This window comes from Barbus barbus, assembly GCF_936440315.1.
Source record: "Barbus barbus genome assembly, chromosome: 10".
Taxonomy (NCBI): Eukaryota; Metazoa; Chordata; class Actinopteri; order Cypriniformes; family Cyprinidae; genus Barbus; species Barbus barbus.
In genome coordinates this window covers 15938193-15960032 of record NC_136738.1, presented here as the reverse complement: position 1 = coordinate 15960032, position 21840 = coordinate 15938193, and the positions used below count along the sequence as shown (strand labels likewise).

General features: G+C 37.7%; 1 protein-coding gene across 1 annotated transcript in view; it reads right to left on the bottom strand.

The window, feature by feature from the left end:
* The window catches only part of LOC306876059 (syntaxin-binding protein 5-like), a gene marked incomplete at its 3' end in the record, with an annotated part of 142608 nt that extends 121185 nt beyond the window's left edge, over positions 1-21423 (bottom strand). Inside the window, exon 1 of the mRNA XM_079426957.1 lies at positions 20610-21423. Within this exon, the coding sequence (XP_079283083.1) occupies positions 20610-20777 (168 nt within the window). The 5' untranslated portion in view covers positions 20778-21423. The remainder of the gene's footprint in view (positions 1-20609) is intronic.
* Positions 21424-21840: the final 417 nt, after the last annotated feature.

Genomic DNA, 21840 nt, shown 5'->3' with positions numbered 1-21840 from the left:
CTTCATCAAAACTGAGCTCCCCTACCCCCCAGGCAACACTCCCTCACTCAGTCTATCTTCATCTCAGCTGAAGGTCACACAGCTGTCAATGCTTACTGTGCAAAAATGATGGTGCCCCTCAAGGCCAACCATCACATTCATGGACAAAACTGCAACAACCACCTAAACCAGCCAAAATCAAGCTTTTCCTGCACTTCTACTGTACACCAAGCAGTTGTTTTCGTTTCTGCTTATTTGATAACAAGATTATTCACTTCTTACTGGCCTCCTGCATATGCTACACGATCTTTTAAACGTATTCAAAACATTGATTCTTATCTCAATTTCAATTCAATTCAATTTCAAAGTACTTTATTGCTCATATTGCCACAAAATCAATACACACAAAGTAATGAATAACCTAAATAAAATATTATTGATTAAGAAATAAATAAGAAATAAGCTATCAGTAATGCCAAAATAAAATAAAATAAAACAAAATAAAAGCTGAGAAATTTTACAATTTTATGCACAAAATGAGCTCATTTCAAATTTGATGCTAGCTAGAGGTCTCACAATAGTTGGGACGGGGGAATGTTTACCATGGTGTAGCATCTCCTCTTCTTTTAAAATCAGTTTGAAGACGTCTGGGTATCGAGGTTATGAGTTTCTGGAGTTTCGTTGTTGGAATTTCGTCCCATTCTTGCCTGATAAGCTGCTGAAGAGTTTGTGGTCGTCTTTGACGTATTTTTCATTTAATGATGAACGTTTCATTTAATGATGAAATGTTCTCTGTAGGTGAAAGATTTGGACTACAGGCAGGCCAATTCAGCACACGGACTCTTCAACTACGAAGCCATACTGTTGTAATAGCTGCAGTATGTGGTTTTGCATTGTCCTGCACGTTACCTGGAGGGGAGCATATGTTGCTCTAAAAACTTTATACACCTTTCAGCATTCATAGTGCCTTCCAAAACATGCAAGCTGCCCATACCGTATGCACTTATGCACCCCCATACCATCAGAGATGCTGGCTTTTGAATTGAATGCTGATGACACGCTGGAAGGTCTCCCTTCTCTTAAGCCCGGAGGACACGGTGTCCGTGATTTCCAACAAGAATGTCAAATTTGGACTCGTCTGACCATAGAACACTTTTCCACTTTGAAACAGTCCATTTTAAATTAGCCTTGGCCCACAGGAGACGACTGCACTTCTGGACCATGTTCACATATGGCTTCCTTTTTGTATGACAGAGCTTTAGTTGGCATCTGTAGATGGCACGGTGGATTGTGTTTACTGACAGTGGTTTCTGGAAGTATTCCTGGGCCCATTTAGTAATGTCAATGAATCATTCCGATGAGCACTGTCATCTGAGGGCCCGATGACCACAGGCATCCAACAAAGGTCTTCTGGCTTGTCCTTTACGCACAGAGATTTCTCCAGTTTCTCTGAATCTTTTGATGATGTCATGCACTGTAGATGATGAGATTTGCAAAGCCTTTGCAATTTGATGTTGAGTAATGTTGTTTTTAAAGTATTCCACAATCTTTTTACAGACTTTTTCACAGATTGGAGAGCCTCTGCCCATCAAATTTGAAATGAGCTCATTTAGTGGATAAAAGTGTAAAATTTCTCCTTTTAAACATTTGTTATGTTCTCTATGTTCTATTGTGAATAAAATATTGGCTCATGTGATTTGAAAGTCTTTTAGTTTTCATTTTATTCAAATTGAAAAAGCGTCCCAATATTTCCGGAATTCTGGTTGTAGGTTAAATGCCTTACTCAGGGGCCCAATAGTGATTGCTTGCTGCATGTGGGTTTTGAACCAGCAACCTTATGGCTAGAGCCCTGAGCTTTATCCTGTAAATCACACTGCATTTAACCTCTAGAATTTCTCACACGTTACACGGTTGCACAAATCAAGATGCTGTTATCTGCCATTAGCAGACAACTAACTGTAAGGACGGCCCCTGTGGAGCATCACCAGGTTAAGTGCTTTGCTCAAGGACACAGAAGTGACATGGGAATCTATTCCTGATAATTCACCTGCAACCAGTGTTAATCTTGTTATCAATAAAATTACTGACAAATTGCTTGTCACTGATGAGTTAAATCAATAAAAATGGCAAAAATGTGCATCACAATGACAATTTAAAAATTCCAAAATATGACAAGAAAAATAACACTACATGCTAACAGGGTTATTGAAGAAGAAAAATCTATAAAGAATATAATTATTCTAAATAATGCAGTCACAATCAATAATACCAGGGATTGACCTGTTTGAGCCGCTGAAAGTGAATGAACACAAGTAAACTAAAGTGCTATTTTAGTGGGTTAACTAACTTGATATGAGATTAATCAAATATATATATATATATATATATATATATATAAATATATATATATATATATATATGCATAAATGTACAAACCCGATTCCAAAAAAGTTGGGACACTGAACAAATTGTGAATAAAAACAGAATGCAATGATGTGGAAGTTTCAAATTTCAATATTTTATTCAGAATACAACATACACTCACGTAAAGGATTATTAGGAACACCTGTTAAATTTCTCATTAATACAATTATCTAATCAACCAATCACATGGCAGTTGCTTCAATGCATTTAGGGGTGTGGTCCTGGTCAAGACAATCTCCTGAACTCCAAACTGAATATCAGAATGGGAAAGAAAGGTGATTTAAGCAATTTTGAGCGTGGCATGGTTGTTGGTGGCAGACGGGCCGGTCTGAGTATTTCACAATCTGCTCAGTTACTGGGATTTTCACGCACAACCATTTCTAGGGTTTACAAAGAATGGTGTGAAAAGGGAAAAACATCCAGTATGTGGCAGTCCTGTGGGCGAAAATGCCTTGTTGATGCTAGAGGTCAGAGGAGAATGGGCCGACTGATTCAAGCTGATAGAAGAGCAACTTTGACTGAAATAACCACTCGTTACAACCGAGGTATGCAGCAAAGCATTTGTGAAGCCACAACACGCACAACCTTGAGGCGGATGGGCTACAACAGCAGAAGACCCCACCGGGTACCACTCATCTCCACTACAAATAGGAAAAAGAGGCTACAATTTGCACGAGCTCACCAAAATTTGATGGTTGAAGACTGGAAAAATGTTGCCTGATCTGATGAGTCTCGATTTCTGTTGAGACATTCAGATGGTAGAGTCAGAATTTGGCGTAAACAGAATGAGAACATGGATCCATCATGCCTTGTTACCACTGTGCAGGCTGGTGGTGGTGGTGTAATGGTGTGGGGGATGTTTTCTTGGCACACTTTAGGCCCCTTAGTGCCAATTGGGCATCGTTTAAATGCCACGGCCTACCTGAGCATTGTTTCTGACCATGTCCATCCCTTTATGACCACCATGTACCCATCCTCTGATGGCTACTTCCAGCAGGATAATGCACCATGTCACAAAGCTCGAATCATTTCAAATTGGTTTCTTGAACATGACAATGAGTTCAATGTACTAAAATGGCCCCCACAATCACCAGATCTCAACCCAATAGAGCATCTTTGGGATGTGGTGGAACGGGAGCTTCGTGCCCTGGATGTGCAACCCACAAATCTCCATCAACTGCAAGATGCTATCCTATCAATATGGGCCAACATTTCTAAAGAATGCTTTCAGCACCTTGTTGAATCAATGCCACGTAGAATTAAGGCAGTTCTGAAGGTGAAAGGGGGTCAAACACAGTATTAGTATGGTGTTCCTAATAATCCTTTAGGTGAGTGTAGATGACATATCAAATGTTTAAACTGAGAAAATGTATAATTTTAAGGGAAAAATAAGTTTATTTTAAATTTCATGGCATCAACACATCTCAAAAAAGTTGGGACAAGGCCATGTTTACCACTGTGTGGCATCCCCTCTTCTTTTTATAACAGTCTGCAAACGTCTGGGGACTGAGGAGACAAGTTGCTCAAGTTTAGGAATAGGAATGTTGTCCCATTCTTGTCTAATACAGGCTTCTAGTTGCTCAACTGTCTTAGGTCTTCTTTGTCGCATCTTCCCCTTTATGATGCGCCAAATGTTTTCTATGGGTGAGATCTGGACTGCAGGCTGGCCATTTCAGTACCCGGATCCTCCTTCTACGCAGCCATGAGGTTGTAATTGATGCAGTATGTGGTCTGGCATTGTCATGTTGGAAAATTTTCCAAAAATAACTTCAAATTTTGATTCGTCTGACCACAGAACAGTTTTCCACTTTGCCACAGTCCATTTTAAATAAGCCTTGGCCCAGAGAAAACGCCTGCGCTTCTGGATCATGTTTAGATATGGCTTCTTTTTTGACCTATAGAGTTTTAGCCGGCAACGGCAAATGGCGCGGGGGATTGTGTTCACCGACAATGTTTTCTGGAAGTATTCCTGAGCCCATGTTGTGATTTCCATTACAGTAGCATTCCTGTATGTGATGCAGTGACGTCTAAGGGCCCGAAGATCACGGGCATCCAGTATGGTTTTCCGGCCTTGACCCTTATGCACAGAGATTGTTCCAGATTCTCTGAATCTTTGGATGATATTATGCACTGTAGATGATGATAACTTCAAACTATTTTTCGCCGCAGCATTGGGGGAATTGGTGATCCTCTTGCCATCTTGACTTCTGAGAGACACTGCCACTCTGAGAGGCTCTTTTTATACCCAATCATGTTGCCAATTGACCTAATAAGTTGCAAATTGGTCCTCCAGCTGTTCCTTATATGTACATTTAACCTTTCCGGCCTCTTATTGCTACCTGTCCCAACTTTTTTGGAATGTGTAGCTCTCATGAAATCCAAAATGAGCCAATATTTGGCATGACATTTCAAAATGTCTCACTTTCAACATTTGATATGTTATCTATATTCTATTGTGAATAAAATATAAGTTTATGAGATTTGTAAATTATTGCATTCCTTTTTTATTCGTAATTTGTACAGTGTCCCAACTTTTTTGGAATCGGGTTTGTAATATTAAATTTATTTTCATCTGCACAAAATGTACAAGTGAACTAAGTAACGTGATAGTCAAACTGTGTAAGTCACGTTGTGAATACGCTGTTTCCATAACAACACAATGAATCAGAAACAATGAATAACTGCATAAATATTCACACATACTGTATATCATTACACTAATTACATCACTGTACTCAATGTTACTTCAGAAGATCAGGGTTTTACAACAGGACAGTTTTCACACATTTTTGTTAAAGAATTAGTTCACTCCAGATTAAAAGTTCCTGATAATTTACTCACCCCTGTGTCATCCAAGATGTTCATGTCTTTCTTTCTTCATTAGAAAATATATTAAGGTTTTTGAGGAAAATATTCCAAGATTTTCCTCCATATAGTGGACTTCACCGAGGACCAACGGGTTAATGGTCCAAACTGCAGTTTCAATGCAGATTCAAAGGGCTCTACACAATCCCATCTGAGGAATAAGGGTCTTATCTAGCAAAACGATCTGTCATTTTCTAAAAAGAAAATAAATATTTATATACTTTTAACAACAAATGCTCATCTTGCACTAGCTCTGTGATGCGTGTGACACATAGTTATATGTCTTTGTATCAGTTTATTGTTTGAAATGGACTTTCCAGTAAGGGACCATTTAACCATTTGTGGTTAAAACATATATAAATCATCATTATTATTATTATTATTATTATTAAAATCGTTTCGCTAGATAAGACCCTTATACTTCGGCGGGGGACGTGTAGAGTCCTTTGAAGCTGCATTGAAACTGCAATTTGGACCCGTAACCCATTGGCTTCCATTGAAGTCCACTATTGTATATGGAGAAAAATCCTGAAATGTTTTCCTCAAAAAGTAAAATCACAGTAACTCAAAACATTTGTTGGTACACGTCAGATCACATGAAACTTGAAACTTTTCCTTATATTAGCTGCTAAATTTGCACTTCTGCTCCATACACCTGTTCACTTGTTGCAGCTGGCATCACGTCAATCTCTACATAGCCAACAAAACAAAGTTCCCAAGCCTCTCACTAGCGAGTCACTTATGTGCCATTTTACACAATGAACATTTACCTTGTTACACTTGCAGCAAACGGCGTGCAATCACTGTAATCAATTGAGCTGGTCAGGGGCCAGCTTCAAATCATGCCGCTCTGAGTGTGTTTTATTTGGTGCACTGAACTGTAAAGAAGCTGTCCATAATGTGTGCTCTGAAATGTAAGAGCAGGTGCTGTCCACAGCCATCGGAGCTAGAAGCATGCAACGAGAGCCGTCCACAGCCTGCGGGTCTGTGCTAGTGCTCTGGCGCTGACGATGGCCGCCACAGATGGTGCTGAAATCCATCACACATGCGGCTCCAGAGCTGTGACGCAAATTGTGACACTGTCCAAAAATATTTTAGAAACAATTCTGCATATTAGTGTCAAATGCTTCCTGATTGGGACACTAACAGAGAGTGTAACAAATTCAAGTGGTCCATGAGTTAATTTGACTTTCTTTTTTTTTTTTACATTTGACTGTAAAAATGCACTTTCGCTCACTCACTTTCCCCATTTGTTTGGCTCCCTTATGAAGGTACGTTCATCAATAATTCATCTGCATGGCTCTGGACTGATGCAAGCAAGTACTAGATGAATGAGCAGGATGGAGTGATCACAAAGCAAGCAAAAGACAGAGAGATAGAGAGAGAGAGAGAGAGATGGCATGGAGTGAGTGCGATGTTCTATCCGTAGCGATTAAGCAGGAATAGATCTGTGGCGAAACCATTGTCATGTTCAAATTCTCTTGACTTATGTCTACGGCTGCAGGTTTATTGTCTGCTTATGCAGACAATTGGAATCGGTCTGCGTCTGCATGGGCGTGGCTGCGTTCAATGTTTCAGTGTGTATGTGCGTGTTGCCTTATCGTCTCTATTAATCAAACGAGTGCTAATGAATGCCTCAGCGTATAGATTTTCATTCAGTGCTCTGCTTTATTGCAGACTATTTAAGCATCCCCCTCCCATTTCCTCTTCATCTCTGGGTTTCTCTCCGCTCGCTCTGTCTCTCGCTCTCTCTCATACTGATATGGGCTTTTGTCTCCGCCGTTTAGCTGTTCAATTTCTCCACCCTATTTCTACTACTCCATGCTGTTCTATCACTCTTAAAGGGACAGTTCACCCAAAATCGAAAATTCTGTAAAGGTGTACTCATACCTGTATGAATTTCTTTCTGTCACACAGACATTCTTTTTGGAACGACACAAGGGTGAGTAAACGTTGACAGAATATTCATTTTTGGGTGAATCGTATCTTTAAGCTTGTATTAAGCAAACCATTTCTTTCTAAAGTTTGGGGTCAGCTACTTATTCACTAAATCAAACCTTTCCACAAAGATGCATTAAACTGATCAAAAATTACAGTCCAGCCTTTTTTTTATTAGTTACAAAAATACATATTTAATCAAATCAAACATACTTATACTTACAATATTGTTTAAAAATTTGGGGTCAGTACATTTTTTATATTTATTTATTTATTCATTAAAGACTGGAGTAAGGACTGCTGAAAATTCAAATTACAAATAAATAAATTACATTTTTAATAGATTCAAATACAAATATTATTTAAAATTGTAATTTTATTTTACAATCAAGTTTTTACTATTTTTAATTATAAATGCAGCTTTGCTTAGCATAAGAGACTTCTTTCAAAAACATAAAAATCTACATTTAAAGCCCAGACTTTTGAATAGTAATGTATTTATCTCATTGACTTCCTTAGTGGCTTTTACCCATGATGAAATATCCTTCTGTCACACACACATATGACTGAAACAGCACATTCTTGTTCATTCCCACTCACAGAATCAAAAGATGCGGTCACACCACACGTCTAGCTGTCACAACCCTGAAAAAGGTTGTGTGTTAATTCTGAGAATCAGGCCAGAACCACATATGCCATGTGTTTGAACGTGCTGTAACACGCTTTTGTGCCAACCAAGTAGCAAACCCGAAATGAACCTCCCCACCCCCGCTCTCCATTTCTCCAAGTCATTCATACGGGATATATCAGCTTCCACATGCTGCGCGTATCTGTCTATCTCTCTGTCTTACAGTTTGCTAGATAATGCAGAAAGGAATGAAATATTTCCAGTAATGTGGAGGGTCTTCTTTCAACCCATTCTTCTGTCAGTAACTGATGTGATGCCGTGATAGAAATAAAAATCTCTACAGCTGCATTTATATTGCCTCAAATGGTTTTTGAACTGTGACTTTGTGACGTTTTGTTCTGTGTAAATGTTTTAATAGGAACTACAGTATATGACTGGATGCTTTTATGGGTTCTCTGCATCAGCTTATGCTAGTAAAGAAGGGCAGAGTAACCATAAAACTGCATCCATGACACACTATCAATTACCACATAGAACATTTATTTTAATTCACTCGCTCTCTGTATATAAACAAATAAGCAAATGTTTTTATAGTAACTATATAGTTCACTTATGATAGAAACATACTGTTTTGACCGTAAATAAGAAAATTCTGACATCATTTATTCACCCAAAAAGTTTTTTTCTTTACTCTGCTGATTTCACAACAGTGAAATCATATAATAAACAGGTGCTGTCAAACTCCAAAATGTACAATAAAGTAGCCTAGCAGAGTATGTGTGTGTGTATATATATATAAATATACACACGTTTTGTTACAACAATTTATTGGAGCCTTAATAAAATATTAATTGGCAACTTAGCAAAACATCACATGCCTCCTAGGCTTCCATGTACTAAATATTTCACGTTCATTTAAACACACTGAATGTTGAGTCTAAATCATTGTCTGCGGTAATTGACAGCATGATACAGATGCGCTACATAGAAAAAAGGCCAGAATATTCCTTCAATGAGCCACACACATATATGTTCACACAACCCCGTCTCCCACAGCTGGAGTAGGGGCGGGTGTTCAGGGTTTGGCAGCTCTGCAGACTTTAATCATGGGCTGGAGAAGAGGTTGACACACAAGGGGGCGCTGACCTCCTGTCTGTCCCAGCAGGGCGATGCGACCTGTGGCAGGAAGGAGACATGGAGCCCCTGGGACCTCCCCGTATCCATGCATAAACGGTAGGGGGGTGCAAACAGGCCCCATACGGGCTGCAAAGAGAGTCATTTGGCATTAAATATACATAGTACAGAGAGAGGATGAAAAATACATCTACTGGCCCCAATCTTTAAAGCCTCATCCATATTTCATGGCCAGAAGATCCATTTTTTTCCCCTTTTCTCTCCCTTTCTATATCTCTGGCCTTCGCATTTAGTTTTGGTTTTCCTTTAGTTTGTTTGTTTTCGAAAACGTGTTTAATTCTGCATTGGAAAGGCACAGGAAGGAAGAGAGCAGCATACAGTAAAGACCTGGGCGGCACTGCTGTCACAGAACTCTCCAGAACACTGAGCAAGGGTCTCTCTCGCTCCCTTTAGCTCTATCTATCTCTATCTAATTACATTTCAAACCACTCTTTCTCCATCGCTACAAATATTCCAACACACACACAATGAACTCTCTTTCTAGCTCATTCACTCAGCCTCTTCTTTCAGAGGGGAGGGCGGGCGAGTCTAGACCCCAATCTAAAAATAGACAACACATCCAGCACTCCCATGAACCGCTCTGTGCCTAAGACTGCAGATCTCGCTCTCACACTCACGCTGTGTGTCTCTCACAAGCATGCACACACATCGCACGTTATTGTTTTAGATACATCAGGTACTGACATATGTTCTCCCAAACATTCTTGGATGGACTATCGACATCAGTTCCATTCATATATTCCCTTCTCCCTCACACACTTATTTATTTATATATACAACACAGCATTGATCCATTGTTGCAATGCAATATAACACAGTGTAAGCAAAAGATGGTGTATATAAATGTCTGTTGAAATCATTACTAATGCAGGATGTATTAAAAATGTATTGAGGGAACTATTAATGCTACACACATAGTAGATGCCTTTTGTACACTCAAACTGATTGTTTGTAATATCATATGTGTTAATGTCAGCGCATGCACATATGAAATATTAAGGATGAAATGAGTCGGAGCTGTGGTGTAGTGATTAGTATATGTAGTACATACATCACTGATGAAGAAAGTATTAAAAAGGAGACCAAAAATACATTACATAATGTAATATTTACTGCATATATATATATATATATACAGAAACTAGTCTATAATTTTAATGGTAGGTTTATTTGAACAGTTAGAGACAGAATAACAACCAAAAAGTCCAGAAAAACGCATTTCAAAAAAAGTTATAAATTGATTTGCATTTTAATGAGCGAAATAAATATTTGACCCAAATAAGACTTAGTACTTGGTGGCAAAACCCTTGTTGGCAATAACAGAGGTCGGATGTTTCTTGTAGTTGGCCACCAGGTTTGCACACATCTCAGGAGAGATTTTTTCCCACTCCTCTTTGCAGATCCTCTCCAAGTCATTAAGGTTTCGAGGCTGATGTTTGGCAACTCGAACCTTCAGCTCCATCGACAGATTAAGATCTGGAGACTGACTAGCCCACTCCAGGACCTTAATGTGCTTCTTCTTGAGCCACTCCTTTGTTGCCTTGGCCGTGTGTTTTGGGTCAATAAACGCCCTGGCCCTGGCAGAACATGGCCCCGTCCATCGTCCCTTTGATGCGATGCAGTACATGTGCTTTCTTGAGCAGGGGGACCTTGCGGGTGATGCAGGATGTCAGTCCGTCATGGCGTAGTGTGTTACCAATTGTTTTCTTGGTGACTATGGTCCCAGCTGCCTTGAATCATTGACAAGATCCTACCGTGTAGTTCTGGGCTGATTCCTCACCGTTCTCATGATCATTGAAACTCCACGAGGTGAGATCTTGCATGAAGATTTATTTATATGCAATATATTTGTTATAGCTTTAGTTATATTTCTTAATGTCTTAAATAAAAAGTGTATAGTTTATAGTTTTATAGTTTGTATAAATTTTGTTATTCTAAAAGTCAACACTCAATACTAACCTCTTTCTCAACTTCAGCCTTTTCATTTTTCCAAAATTCCATAATTTGAAAGAAGAATAAATGCCTCTTTCTGCATTTTGCTCTAGTAAACTATTGTGGTCATATGTAGCAAATCTCTCAGAGCTGCCTTGTACATATGGCAGAGACACTCAGACTGCTGATCCCTGATAAGCTCTATGCCTTTAATATCCCACAGTCTATCCGTACATGGTTCCAGAAGAGAAGCTTCCAGATTGGCACTTTGTGGTGTATGACTCATATGAATGAAGCTAGAGCTACATCCTCTCAATCCTTCAGCCAGAAAAGAAACATCTAGACACTGAACTTTTGAGTAACTTTTGAACCTTTGATAAAGATTTCTGCCCAAACTGAGGGTCATATTCATTCTTAAAATCTCAGATTCAAACTTATGATCAGCAACAAATGCCAGACTAGGTCTTGTTTTTGATGTCATAACACAGACAGATGTGTCTGATAGGGATAGAGGCAGTTCTAGTGTTACATAAAGTTACATAAGCACTTTCTAAAGTAGGCACTTTTACTTAAATCATATTATTACAGGAACGCTGTTACAGAGCAAATCGTTCTACACATTTCTGACATAAAGTAAAAAAACAAAATGAAATTAAAAATAAACAAATGTGTCTTTGGTACTTTAATTTGCATTTTTATTTCATTTTGCTGGCTCCTTAAAATGAACTGCTTATGTTGCATTCCTCATTTGCAACTCCCTTTGATTAAAAGCATCTGCTAAATGAATAAATGTAAATAACTCTGAAATTAATCTGATATGTCACTACTAACTGCCTCAACAAAATCCTTATCTTTTAAGTATTCAGTGACATACAGTAACTACCAAAATTCAGCAAATCCTACAATTATTTATTTCTCAAAATTACTTGCCAGCCAATCAAATTCAAACTGCCAAATTTATTTTCATTCAAGCTCTTTTGTGCAGTAGACATCAGAGTGGTCTGTAGGTGGTCTGTGTGAGAATACTAGGGCAGGGTGTAGGATACTGTGTTGCTTTATTCTGGGGTCTAGGGTTTAATCCCTGCAATCCCAGAGGATAGATTTATTGCTCAGAGGTTGCTCTTTCAAAGATGTGTTATGTGGTGACTGAGAGAAGTACAGTACCGGGGATTGCCTTCAACAAATCATTTAACCCCAGGTTGCTCAACAGGACCATGTCTGTAATAAGTCTACTGCAAGTTGCTTTGGTTAAAAAATAAAAAACATCTTATAAATAACAAAAACTCTTCAGACTGTAGAAAACAGGTAACGGTAGAAGCAAACACATAAACAGGTAACACACACACACACACACACACACACAAAGCTTGTTATGGTCCTCAGCTAAGTTCTGTCAAGAAGAATAATCTTCCAAAGACAAAAATTAACTAAGAATGCAGTCTGATTCAGAATGCATCCATAGGGTTGGTGCCTGTGAGAAAATTAATCTGAATAAAAGAAAGAGACAAGGAAAAGTGATAATAAGAGAAAGAAAGATTTCTACCACATTCCTATATGGTAAGCAAAAGAAAGAAAGAAATGTGTTTTTATATATATATATACAATTTTGGATAATATAAATACATTTACAGTATATTGAAGTATTTTGAAATGTGAAAGTAAATATAATAATACAATTATAATATGAATATAATATAATATAATGAATAATATAAATATAATGCAAAGAAATACAAGTAACTAAAACTACAACCAAATCCTAACCCTCATAATTTGTAATAAATAAATAAATAAATAGTGTTTTTGACACTTATTTCTTGAACATTTCATGTTCAATTCAGTGTGTTATTTGCCATTTCTTTGTAATTATTTGAAAATGTATTGGCAGGTTCTGAGTAAAAATAGTTTCAAAGTAAATTCATTTCAAAGTAACATTTTTGTTAGCTTACAGTATTTTTTGTATTTTTATATTTGCATGAAAACATTATTAAGCATGTTTATAATGCCATTCTTCTCATCCGCCCATCCCCTAATTATTCATCTAATCCCCATAATGTAGGGAAAACCTGACCCACATTTATAAGCCGTAACCCCAAGACATACGGTTATATCATTTCGAGAAGAAATTTCCTTTGAAATAAGGAAGACATTTACAAATAAGGAAAGAATAAAACAAGCAGAGCAGGATTCTCTGTCTAACCACTGTCTATCAGAAATCTGGTTCAATCAGCCTGAAATGGCATTAAGCCTCAAATCCAACAATTAACGTTAAAACAATTGAGTGAACAGGAGGAAGACAGAAAGAACTGAGTGGTGGGAGGGAGGGGGGTTGATACCAGATAAGAGAAATGAGGCTCTCTTATTGGGTCAATAAGTGTGTCGTCGCCCCGGTGAAGCCACATGAGGGCAAACAGCCCACTTTAAAAGCAGTTCTGTCACCAATCAATTACAAACCAGACCATCATCCTGCACACACACAACAGAATATGACTGAATCAAAAATTATCAGACAAAATCCAGTCCAAAGTACCAACAACATGAAGGTTAATTGAGAGTATTTGTCCTTTTAATGACAACAAGACTTGTAATTCAACTGTCTACCCTTCTAGTCTTTGTCAGAGCTGCTGTATGTGTATAATACAGATCTAAACGTCACTTGAACGGAATGAGTGGGTGCAGATTGTTTGAACCCTGCTGCTGTTTATGCTGCGGGCATCAAGCTGCGCTAAGAGCGAGAGTTAGAATGCAATTACTAAGCTTACAAGCCATTGTGTACTTGAGCATGCATGTGCACGTGCCTAACTGGATTTCTGTCTACAGACGTATCAGCTATCCCTCACCTATCCAGAGAGGGAGACTGTTCAAAGCTCAAGTCATCAGAAAGGGAGGCTATGGAAGGACTCCAATCACAAATTAACGCATCTGTCGGGTGCGATATCATCACTGACTTGAAACAAATATTGATGAATGCTGGCAGTGAGCTTGACATGGAGGTGAGGCAACAACTTCTTAATTGAGCACTGGATGACATTTGAGGCAATCGCACAATTCTAGCCAGACTTTACATTTTTTTCTTTCACTTTCACTGTCAATATACATGTTATGGTTATCAAGTGACAAATAAAGCGTACAGTTGTCTGTCAGAAGGCTGTCAGAAATCTAGGAAATCTGATTACGCTTCTGCTACTTTATATCTCACACTTGCAACATCATTTCTCATAATTGTGACATTATATCTCACAATATGACAGCGTTTTTTGGGGATTTTAACTGTTGATCTCCCATTTGTGACTTCATATATCACAGCGGGCCTTTTTCTTGTAATTTAGATTTGTATCTCACAATGTTTTATATATATATATATATATATATATATATACACACTATGTATATTAACAATAACTGTAATACAGCTTTGGATATTTGCAAAAATAAGTCAATTATTATTATTATTATTATTGATATATTAAACTTTAACAAACTATTTATTTTTTAGGTTTTACTCTAAGGTGGCTTTTAACTTTAGCAGGTTAAATGCATCACATACACCTATAATTTTTTGTAATAGCAACTAGCAACATGAACATCTTAACCTCAAAACAAATATAAGCACACAAAAAATACACCGAAACACAAAATCCTCTGGGAGAAAAAAAAAAGTGCCCCTCCAGTCTCTCTTTTGTGAAAGTTACTAAAGAACAAGAGAAAATGAAGGGGGATCAGATCAGAGAAGTGGAGTGGAAAAAGAATTCAAGGATATAGATTGACTGAATAGGACTATTCATTTATGGGTGATTACAAGCACGGAGCTGTTTGGAGTATTAACTACCTCAGCCCTGCTCAGCCACTGGAGAAACAACACAGAGTTTGAATGATGGAAAGAAATAACAATCAGGTTCAAACAAGTGACACCATACGAAATCAATCAATTGAGCAGATGTAAAAATAAGGAGATAAATAGAAAAAGTGAGGGAGAGCAAGTGAGAAAATAGATTCAAACAGCACTGACAGGAAACTCTATATGAGTCACTAGCTACATGTCACTACTACACACACCTTTAGATGTAATTCCTCTCAAATGGAGAGTAAAAAGACCGTTCTGGATGCTCAGACTGTCTTATGGGAAAATCTATGAGGATCTTTGAGATACAATGAAAGAAGTCTCTAGTTTTCACCAAGGCTGCATTTATGATACAGTGAAACATTATTACAATTTAAGAACACGCATGCGCCGTGGTACTTTTGTGAATGTGTATCAAAGACTGCCACGGGAGAGAAGAAATTGTTAAAGTAAGCCGTTATTTTTGTTTTCTTTGCACACAAAAAGTATTCTTGTAATATTAATTAAATATAATTCTTCATAAAATTACGGCTGAAACACAGATGTCGTCACATGGACTATTTTAATGATGTCCTACTACCTTTCTGGGCATTGAATTTGTCAGTTTTATTGCTGTCTATGCAGGGTCATTTGTTAATTTGTGTTCTGAAGACGAACCAAGGTCTTACGGTTTTGGAATAAAATGAGGGTGAGTAATTAATGACAGAATTTTCATTTTTGGGTGAACTATCCCTTTAATATTTCTTTTGATTTTTTTCTTAGTTCATAGGCCTATCACTAACTATATTATGTAAATATATTTTGCTTTTCTAGAGTATTAGAATACATTTGATTAATAGTATTCTTAGATTAAATTGTTTTTTTAAAATGTAAAAAAAAAAAAAAAAAACTACCATTTTTATATATGTGACCCTAGACCACAAAACCAGTCATATATTGCATGAGTATATTCATAGCAATAGCCAACAATACATTGTATGGGTCAAAATTATAAATTTTTCTTTTATGCCAAAAATAATAAAAGTAAAGATCATGAAACATGATCGATAAGATATCTTGTAAATTTCCTACCGTAAATATATCAAAACTTAATTTTTGATTAGTAATATTCATTGCTAAGAACTTAATTTGGACAACTTTAAAGGTGATTTTCTAAATATTTGGATTTTTTTGCACTCTCAATTTCCAGATTTTCAAATAGTTGTATCTCAGCCAAATATTGTCCTATCCTAACAAACCATACAGCAATGGAAAGCTTATTTATTCAACTTCCAAGTATATGATGTATAGATCAATTTAAAAAAACATGGCCCTTGTGACTGGTTTTGTGGTGCATAGTCACATATATAAATAAAATATAAATAAAACTATTGCAGGGACAGATTTTATCTTGGTGGAGATACTGAGAGACAAAAAAGAACTAAGCTCACTCATAATGGCTATACTATCTTATTTTTAGCTCTTTGCTGCTATCAGTCTCATCTGGCCCTACTACTCTGCTGAATCTATAAGCAGTGTTGATGATGAAAAAATCGATCAGCAATAGACACTGTACAATACAATTCATACTTGTCTCCCTTTGGTCGAGTGAGCACAGCTTTCCTGTTGAGAGATGAGGATACATGCAGACAGAGCGGGCTGCTCTAGAGCACAGTCTGTGCCACCACTGCGGTCTCAGAGCACTGGAGAGGAAGCCAACATTGTTGACAGAGCACTAATAGAATCATACCACACTATCTACCTTGTTTTTTGTCATTTGCAAAAGCAAAAACTTGCTGATCGGCTTAAAAAAAACTAGCAACCTGCTGTTTATATCTTCCATTGTGATGTTACATACACTTTTTTTTTTTCTTTTCTATTTTTGCTCTATGCCTTTGACCCTATTATTTCTGTGTGCATGCCAGATCCATCCGGGAATATACAGAAGTGAGAGGGGGAGAGAGAGATCTAATTCTACCACACATGAAACATGGCAGCCCATGACAGGATCTGTTGTCAAAGCTCATGATTCAGTTGAGTGATCATAACCAGAAATGGGTGTCACAGAGTGTTCTTGAGCACATGAGAGGGTGTTCGGCAGTCTATTTCAGATGTGCGTCTCCAGAGCACTGTCGCTGTCAACATCCCAAAGAAAGAATTCCTCGACAGACCAAGAGGTGGATCCTTTATACTTGTCTCTAGAATAATAGCTCACACAATTCACCATTGCTTATGGTTTGCTTGTATAGATCAGGTTTCATTTTCATTGAAGGGGTCGGGTAATGAAAATTAGAATTTTACTTTTGTTCAGTGTGTGTACTATACAGAAAGAGACATGTCAGATAATGTTTGATTCTTAGTGTGGTTCTCAGACAATCCCTCTTCAGACAAGTATAAATACAGCATTACAATCTCATATTCATGAGCCACAGGGTTCCTTTCAATCTAGCATAGGTTAAACTTGTGTGGCCTAGAATAAACCCACCTTAGTGAGCTAGCAAGTCTGAATTCAGTTCTTCTTAAAATAAATGTTTTACATCAACACGCTGATATAATAAAATACAATCTGTTATAAAAGAATGGAAATTTAAAGGCATCACTTCATGAGGAATCACATTTGGAGCCTCAGGGTATGAAAGAAAAAACAACTTTCGTTTTTATGTAGTGGTAGTCGACATTTATGTTGTACAGATGCTTCAAACTGTTTGTCTCTGTGTTCTGAATATCTGACCTACCCCTCAACATTCATACAGCAGCAAAACACACAAAATCACATTGTTTTCATTGTAAAAACATTAGTGTAAATGTAAGATATTGTAAAAACACAACAGAAAAAAACGTTAAGTTAAAAACTGTAAAATATCTCACCAAGACATTTCATGTAATTTTACAGTAAAATACTGTTAATTGTACAAGTAACAAATCAATGTAATTTACAGTCAAAAATTGTAAACTTATATTACCAGAATTCCCTTCATTCCACTCCACGTATGAAAGTGCTTTGTTTAAATGATCATGTTCCTTAATAGTTTTTGTTATCAGTTATGTAGATTAAGGTTTTGTTACATCTTCTGTTGTTTAATGAATGTTTATTGCATTAGTGTGTTACCATGATGGTGTTTTGTGTTTGCTTAAATGACTCTGTGCACCTTCTGTATATTTGAATATAGTAAAGTTTGTGGAAAACCTACGTGATGAACTTTGATTTTCAACCACTTCTGCCAAAATTATTTTACATACATAATTGTTTTTACAGTGTAGCCTAATTTGATTTTCAACCACTTCTGCCAAAATTATTTTACATACATAATTGTTTTTACAGTGTAGCCTAATGAAAATTTGCTAAAAAAAAAAAAAAAAAAAGGATTCTCTTTAAGTCATCCAAGATGTAGACTCTTCTTTGGAAGAGATTTGGAGAAATTTAGCATTCGTCACTTGCTCAATGGATCCTCTGCAGTGAATTGGTGCCGTCAGAATGAGAGTCCAAACAGCTGATAAAAACATCACAATAATCTAAAAGCAGAACCCGATCAACTAATATCTAGTCAAGTGAAAATCTGTGTTTATAAGAAACAAAAATCCATCATTAAGCCATTTTAACTTTAAACTGTTGCGTCTAGCCAAAATATGAGTCCATAATCCATAATAATGCTTCCTCAAGTGAAAAAGTCAATCCCACGTTGTCCTTTCATTTGCATATTTGTTTAGAACAGTTTTTGCTTATAAATGGTGCTTGAACTGTGCATATTTCTCTCCTGATTTAGACGATATTAAGGAGAGCGGAATCACATTTTAGCCAGAAGCAATGGTTTGAAGTGGAAAAACTCTGTAATGAACAATTAGTTTATTAAAAACTCACAGATTATCACTTAACAATATGTTAATTAATGGACTGGCATTCTGTGGATTATTGTTATGTTTTTATTATTGTTTAGACATCATTCTGGCAGCCCCCACTCACTGCAGAGGATCTATTGGTGATATAATGCTAAATTTATCCAAATCTGTTCAGATGCAGAAACTAACTAATCTAGCCTACATTTTTGATGACTTTTGGGTGAGCTTATTTTTGGGTTAACTATTGGACATTGTAGAAAGTAATAACAGACACTTCTACCTGTACTACCTCAGATACAAATACATCCTGACAAACCTCATTTGTTTAGCTGGCGATGAATTCTCATATAATCAATCTAAGCGTCTACACATGTTGCAAAACATTTGCAAGTCGCGAAAGGCATCAATGAAAACCAAACGTCACTCGGGGCTGTTGGGTCTATATCAGCGCGAGTCTCTCACTGTATATTCCCCGCGGGGGAGAGCACAACAACACCGCAGTCCCATCACTATATATGGTGAGAACAAGGCGTGTGCTGGTTGACAGTGAATGAATGTGCCGTTCTGGGAATATTCACAAACAGCTCATAAACAGCGAATTCTGCACGTGATACATTCCTGCACTTCCATTCAAATGGCATGGCTATCGTTCGTTCTTTCTTATCGCTTTTACGCTGTCTAATTTGCTATGTTGGAGAACAACACACCTCCATCCTCGACCGCTCTAATTTCAAGCTCGAACTGAACCGATTCAAGTGGAGGGAGAAGCGCTGCAGTCAGCTTCCACCATCCCTGCAACAGGCCCTAAAAATCTCTAAAAATAGCTTCAGGAAAAATCACACAAGCCCGGAGACTACGACAGACTCTCACTTTTTATATAAGCGAAGACTCCTCGGTTATGTCATCGATTCCCTATCAGTTGACTTCTCCACCGAGGAGAGGATTGTGTCCAAAGAATGCCTAATCCTGAGCATCTCACTCCCAATGCATTGAGAGTAAATCTAGAACTATAGAAAGTTAGAATGATATAACGACAGACAGACAGACAGACAGACAGACAGACAGACAGATAGATAGATAGATAGATAGATAGATAGATAGATAGATAGATAGATAGATAGATAGATAGATAGATAGATAGATAGATAGATAGATAGATAGATAGACAGATAGATAGATAGATAGCAAAAGTTAGAAGGAACTTTGATGAATTAGAAACTTATTAGAAACTTATACTCTTTGACAAAGAGGTTAAAGTGATAGTTAACCTCAAAATGAAAATATATATACTGTCACCGTTTACTCATTGTTATGTTGCTCCAAAAATGACTTTCTTCCATTAGAGAAGATGAAAAGTGAATTGTGAAACTGTATGGAAGCTGTTTGGGACTGAGCACATCCAGTATCTAACCACTTGTGGTTTTATTTGTTTGTCTCTGTCTGTCTGTCTATCTATCTATCTATCTATCTATGTATCTAACAACTGTTAACTGCTGGGAACTTTAAAGAAAAGTTTACACAAAAGAGAAAATTCTGTCACCCTCATATAATTCCAAAACTGTATGTCTTTCTTTCTTCTGTGGAACATGAAATTATATTTTAAGAAATGTCTCAGTGTTTTTGTCCATACAATGGAAATCAATGGTCACTAAACTGTTTGGTTATACCAAAATATCTTCTTATATGTTCTGCAGAAGAAAGAAAGTTTGGAATGACATGAGGGTGAATGTGACATAATTTACAATTCTTTGGTTAAATATCTCTTAACGATTTGAAGGGGATCATATTTGTGGTTCACAATGTCTTTGCACTACAGTATGTGTCTGTGTGTATTGTGTCTGCTGCTGATGCACTGCAATTTCTATTGTGGCTCTATCAACAATAGTTCCCCCAACAGCTGCATTGACACTGCCCCCTTGGCCAAAACTAGCTGCACATCTCTGCTGCAATGACAGACGTGCCCTTTGCGACAAGCTTGAGAGGGGCACCCACCTTACAGATTTGGAAGTGCTCAGACATCAGTGTCTCCTGGATATCCAGCTCCCGCGGTGTCGGAGCCGTATTGGGGGTCCCAGCCGCACTGCCGCACGCGGGAGATCCACCTGGATTGACAGGTGAAGAAGTGGTCAACCCGTCCAAAACCTTCCGGAACTTCTTCATCTTTATCCTTGTGTTTATACTTCAACGCTTCTCTTGAACAATCTCAAAACGTGCCGTCGAGACGGTTAAAACGGCATAGGAGGTGATGCGGCTTCACAGCACGAATTCAGACTCCTCGTTTCTTCTTCCTTTCAGAATTTTATGTGCACAAAAAGTCGCAGAAGAACCTCATCTTTCAAAATAAGGCTGATGATCACAAAAAGAAGATGATGGATTTGGAGAGAAAGGCGAGTTGAGGTTCAGTGCGCATTAAAGCCTGAACCAGGCTGGAGCAGAACCAAGAAACTTCATGGCACTTACGCAGGACGGCATCGCATCCAACTAGTAAACATTCTCAGGAGGCATGTCAGAAACATAATAAAGTACAACTGACTTTGTTAAAATGAATGTTACTTGCCGTATTTTATCGAGAGTCAATCGCTGTACACGGCAAAAGAAAGAGGAGGCACGCCGCAGAGAAGCAGCGTATAAACGACGTGCAAACGTCAAAAATGGATCAGAAACTGCCTCGAAAAGGCATGAAATTTCACGACATGAAAGATTTTCTGTGAAATCCTCTTCTCTGTTTCTTTCTTCAGGGTAATTTGGGAGAAGAGTAGACGAGCACCCTCGACCCGCACCCAGAATCTCTCCCGCAGTCGAGTGCGAGCTGCTGTCCAAGGTGCTGAAAGATTGAGCGAAAGACAGCCACACCCCTCTCTGTCCTGATTGGACTAGTGCAACGGCCCTACTGTAATCCCACCTTTCAACTGCAGCGATTGGACCATGTGCTTGAGAAACTACAAACAATGAAATAGTGATTTAATTATTTGCAGATTTTTTTCATAAACTCAGTATTACCTATATTGCACCAAACTATAAGTTACAGGCGCTTTTGATATTCAAATGTACAGTAATTGTTCATGCCAACAACTGAAATTGAAATCTTTAAGATATTTAAAACACAGAGGCCCATAAATATCCATAACATTATATTGGCATTCAATTTGCCATCGGTATACATATCGTCCTGCAGAGCTGCTGGCTGTGGTTGAGCTCATTTCAACGTGGAGGTGTAGTTTAG